Genomic DNA, 4,932 nt, shown 5'->3' with positions numbered 1-4,932 from the left:
GAACCTCCATCAAAACCCCTCCATTAGAACCCCCAAACAAAACCTCCATCAGAACCTCCATTAAACCCCATCAGAAAATTCCATTTAAAACCCCCAAATCAGAACCCCCCTTTAAGCCTCCATAAAAAGGGATGAAAGAAAAGCACACCCCAATTTTAGTCACGGGTCAGAGAAACGGGACAAACCACGGGAAAACGGGCCCCCAAGTTTCCAACCATCTAAAAAAAAGGGGGTTTAAAGGCCCAGCAGCCCCGCTGAAATTTCTCTCCGGGATGGAGTCCCAGCCAAACAGGAAACGGGACCAGATGAAGCTACTGGGGAAAAAAGCAGAGAGACCCAAAACGTTAGAAAATTGGGAACTAAAAGATTCTGCAAAAGTGGGAGAATGGGAGAAAAGGAATGAAGCAGAAGGGAATAAAAAAGGGTCCCTATTTTCCTCCACCAGTCGGGGGACCAAAGGCCCCAGAACAATAGAAAAAGGGATCAGGGTAAACCTGGGGCCCTCTAAATGGGGAAGCTTTTTTCCAAAAAGGAAAAGTTTTTTAAACCCCCCCTAGCCCTTTTAAATTTTTGGGGGGGGGCCCCGGGGGGTGTACTCCCTTCATTTTGGGACTAAAACTGGATTTGGGTTCCACAGGGGGAGGACCCCTGAAACTAAAAGATCGGGCCTCCCAAACATTTTTATGCCCTTTTAAGGTCGTTATTTTTTTTCCCTTTTTTTATTGTGAACAACATGGATTAGATAGAAATTTGGAAAACCCCTTTCAGAAAAGGGCCCCGGGCCGGGGATTTGAACCTGTACATCAGCATGGGGGGACCAAAGCCCTTTTGCAGGTCTGATGGGGTTGGGCATGTAACCCCCTGCACCCCCGGGTTTTGCCCCCGCCCGGGGAGCATTTTAAAAATTTAAAAGTAGCCCTTTTTCGGCATTTTAGCAAACCTCACTCTTTTTGTCCTTGGGACCCCAAATTTCCCAAGGAAAAATGCCCTGTTTGTCTGTATGCAGGCCGGGTAAAAATAAGGTTGCCATCAGGGTTTTTCCCGGGGGACAGCTCAGGCACCCCGGCACCCCCTCCCTCGGGAGATGATTTTTCCGTTGGCCGGGGAGGACTGTGGCTCATGCTGCAGGTGGGGGAGGTAAATGTTCCACCTTAACATCACCTCAAATGGCTTCCTTTCCCCCTCTTCCTCCTCCTCCTCCCCTCTTCCCCCTTCTTTCCCTTTCCTTTCTTTTTCCCATCAAATTTCTGTTTCCTCTTCCTCAAACCTTTGTAGTGTTCCATCCACCCCACCCACCCAACCCCTCCATCCACCCAATCCACCCAAACCTCCATCCCACCCCATCCATCCATAAATTCCATCCACCCAAAAAATTCCCATCCTCCATCCATCCACCCCCCACCCATCCATCCATCCCCATCCATCCTCCACCCATCCATCCATTCCATCCTTTTCCCTCCATCCATCCATCATCCACCATCCATCCTCCATCCATCCATCCATCCACCCATCCATCCTTTCCTTTCCCCCAAACCATCCCCTCCATCCCTTTCCCACCCCCATCCTCCATTTTTCCATCCATCCCCCCATCCATCCACCCATCATCCATCCACCCAACCATCCACCCATCCTCCATCCATCCCCCATCCATCCACCACCCCTTTCCACCCATCCATCCACCCAAACCATCATCCACCATCCATCCTTCCCTTTCCATCCATCCATCCTCCATCCAAAATCCTCCATCCCCCCTCCATCCATCATCCATCCCAATCCATCCATCCATCCTCCATCCTTTCCACCCAAACATCCACCCAAACCCATCCATCCATCCATCCATCCATCCATCCATCCATCCCCCATCCACTCCCCCCAAATCTTTCCATCCATCCCCATCCCCCCATCCACCCAAACCCATCCTCCATCCACCAAATCCTCCTCCATCCTTTCCACCACATCCATCCATCCTTCCACCCAATCCATCCCCCATCCACCCACCATCCTCCATCCATCCATCCTCCTCCATCCATCCATCATCCATCCTTTCCTCCATCCATCCATCCATCCATAAACCATACATCCACCCATCCATCCACCCCATCCTCCATCCATCCATCCACCCATCCATCCTTTCCACCTCCACCCAAACCCATCCACCCTCCACCCACCCAAATCCTTTCCACCCCATCCATCACCCACCCAAACCATCCTCCATCCACCAAATCCCCATCCATCCATCCATCCACCCTTTCCTTTCCAAACCTCCATCCATCCATCCATCCATCCTTTCCCCCAAAACCATCCACCCATCCATCCTCCACCTCCTTTCCCATCCCCCATCCATCCTCCACCCTTTCCATCCTTCCATCCATAAATTCCATCCCCCCTTTCCATCATCATCCATCCACCCCATCCTTTCCCATCCTTTCCATCCACCCCTTCATCCACCATCCCCCCTCCATCATCCTCCATCCATCCACCCACCCCATCACCCTTCCATCCATCATCCACCCATCCATCACCCATCCACCTTCATCCATCCATCCATCCATCATCCACCCATCCTTTCCATCCATATCCATCTTTCCATCCTCCACCACCCCATCCATCACCCACCCAAACCAAATTCCCCCTCCATCCACCATCATCCGCCCCATCCATCCATCCACCCATCCACCCCATCCATAAAATCCATCCACACCATCCATCCATACCATCCATCCATCATCCCATCCACCATCCATCCATCCATCCCCTTTCCATCCACCCAAACCACCCATCCAAAACCATCCATCCGCCCAAACCACCCCATCCATCCATCCATCCATCCGTCCACCATCCTCATCCTCCACCATCCTTTCCATCCATCCATCCACCCAAATCCATCACCCATCCATCCATCCATCCATCACCACCCATCCGTCCATCCATCCATCCATCCATCCATCCATCCATCCATCATCCATCATCCATCCATCCATCCATCCATCATCCATCCATCCATCCATCCATCCATCCATCATCCATCCATCCATCCATCCATCATCCATCCATCCATCCATCCATCCATCATCCATCCATCCATCCATCATCCATCCATCCATCATCCATCCATCCATCCATCCATCCATCCATCCATCCATCCATCCATCATCCATCCATCCATCCATCCATCCATCCATCCAGGGTGTTTTCCTCCTTTATGGTCTGCAGACGTCTCACTCTGTGTTTGTGTAAACAGTCACGCAGCGTGGACAAGCAGCACGCCGTCATCAACTACAACCTGACAACTGATGAGCACCTGGTGAAAGATCTGGGAAGCCTGAATGGGGTAAACGCTCTGACACTGCTACACTGAGGCTGCTGTTTGCCTCTGACATCACAGTTCTTAACCAATCAGCTGCTAGGACAGTCTGTCTCTATTAGTTGATGATTTCATCTCACTTCCAGTCTATTCTTTTTTCCCCAACAATTAAAGTTTTGTTCATCTTGTTTTCTGCAGACGTTTGTGAACGACCTGCGGATTCCCGATCAGACCTACATCACACTCAAACTGTGCGACATCATCCGCTTCGGATATGATATCCTTCCCAGTCTCCTTGTTTGTGTGTGTTTATATTGGGTGGGGCGACAGTGGTGTTGGGTGTTTGCCCGGCAACTGAAAGGTTGTCGGTCCAAGCCCTGGCTCTAGTTTCCATCATCGTTGTGTCTTTGGGAAGACACTTCACCTGCATTACCACCTTCTGATGGTGGTCATATGGTGGCGCCAGCCTACGGCAGCCTGGCTTCTATCAGTGAGCCCCAGGGCAGCGGTGGCAGCTCACCACCATCAGTGTGTGAGTGGATGGCTGAATGTAGTGCAAAGCTCTTTGGTCAGGTCCCCACCGGCCGTTTACCAGGAACTTCTGGAATATTCACCAACGTTCTGAGTTCAGCCAGACCTCATGGAGACATTAGTCTGATCCCAATATGTCTGACCCCCAATCTAACCAGAGAGGTTTATTTAGATTACCTGTGGACTAAAGGTCAGAGTTTAAAATATACAGGTAACGCTTAAGGTAAATATCAGGGTTATACTTAATGTCAGGGTTAGGGTTAATGTCAGGGTCAGGTTTAATCTCAGGCTTAATGTCAGGGTTAGGTTTAATGTCAGGGTTAGGTTTAATCTCAGGCTTAATGTCAGGGTTAGGTTTAATGTCAGGGTTAGGTTTAATCTCAGGCTTAATGTCAGGGTTAGGTTTAATGTCAGGGTTAGGTATAATCTCAGGCTTAATGTCAGGGTTAGGTTTAATGTCAGGGTTAGGTTTAATGTCAGGGGTAAGTTTAATGGCAGGGTTAGGTTTAATGTCAGGGTTAGGTTTAATGTCAGGGTTAGGTTTAATGTCAGGGTTAAGTTTAATGTCAGGGTTAAGTTTAATGTCAGGGTTAGGTTTAATGTCAGGGTTAAGTTAATGTTAGGGTCAGGTTTAATGTCAGGGTTAGTATTTATGTCAGGGTTAAGTTTAATGTCAGGGTCAGGTTTAATGTCAGGGTCAGGTTTAATGTCAGGGTCAGGTTTAATGTCAGGTTAGTATTTTTTGTCAGGTTTTAAATTTAATGTCAGGGTCAGGTTTAATGTCAGGGTCAGGGGTTTTAAAGTCAGGGTCAGGTTTATTGTAGGGTTTTGGTTTAATGTCAGGGTTAAGTTTAATGTCAGGGTCAGGTTTAATGTCAGGGTCAGGTTTAATGTCAGGGTCAGGTTTAATGTCAGGGTCAGGTTTAATGTCAGGGTCAGGTTTAATGTTAGGGTTAGGTTTAATGTCAGGGTCAGGTTTAATGTCAGGGTCAGGTTTAATGTCAGGGTTAGGTTTAATGTCAGGGTCAGGTTTAATGTTAGGGTCAAGTTTATTGTTAGGGTTAAGTTAATTGTCAGAGTTGATACAAATTTAGGTT

At 48.7% G+C, this 4,932-nt stretch overlaps 1 protein-coding gene across 1 annotated transcript; it reads left to right on the top strand.

Annotated features, from left to right (window-relative positions):
- Positions 1-1,069: 1,069 nt before the first annotated feature.
- On the top strand, positions 1,070-4,115 carry LOC119784036 (centrosomal protein of 170 kDa-like). The gene is made up of 3 exons (XM_038285885.1): positions 1,070-1,128; positions 3,242-3,331; positions 3,503-4,115. Exons 1-3 carry the CDS (start codon positions 1,120-1,122, stop codon positions 3,689-3,691), a joined length of 288 nt encoding a protein of 95 aa, XP_038141813.1. The 5' UTR covers positions 1,070-1,119; the 3' UTR covers positions 3,692-4,115.
- The last annotated feature ends 817 nt before the right edge of the window (positions 4,116-4,932 follow it).

This window comes from Cyprinodon tularosa, unplaced genomic scaffold, assembly GCF_016077235.1.
Source record: "Cyprinodon tularosa strain WSP-4 unplaced genomic scaffold, ASM1607723v1 ctg2166, whole genome shotgun sequence".
Lineage (NCBI taxonomy): Eukaryota > Metazoa > Chordata > Actinopteri > Cyprinodontiformes > Cyprinodontidae > Cyprinodon > Cyprinodon tularosa.
This window is presented reverse-complemented; position numbering and strand designations above follow the sequence as displayed.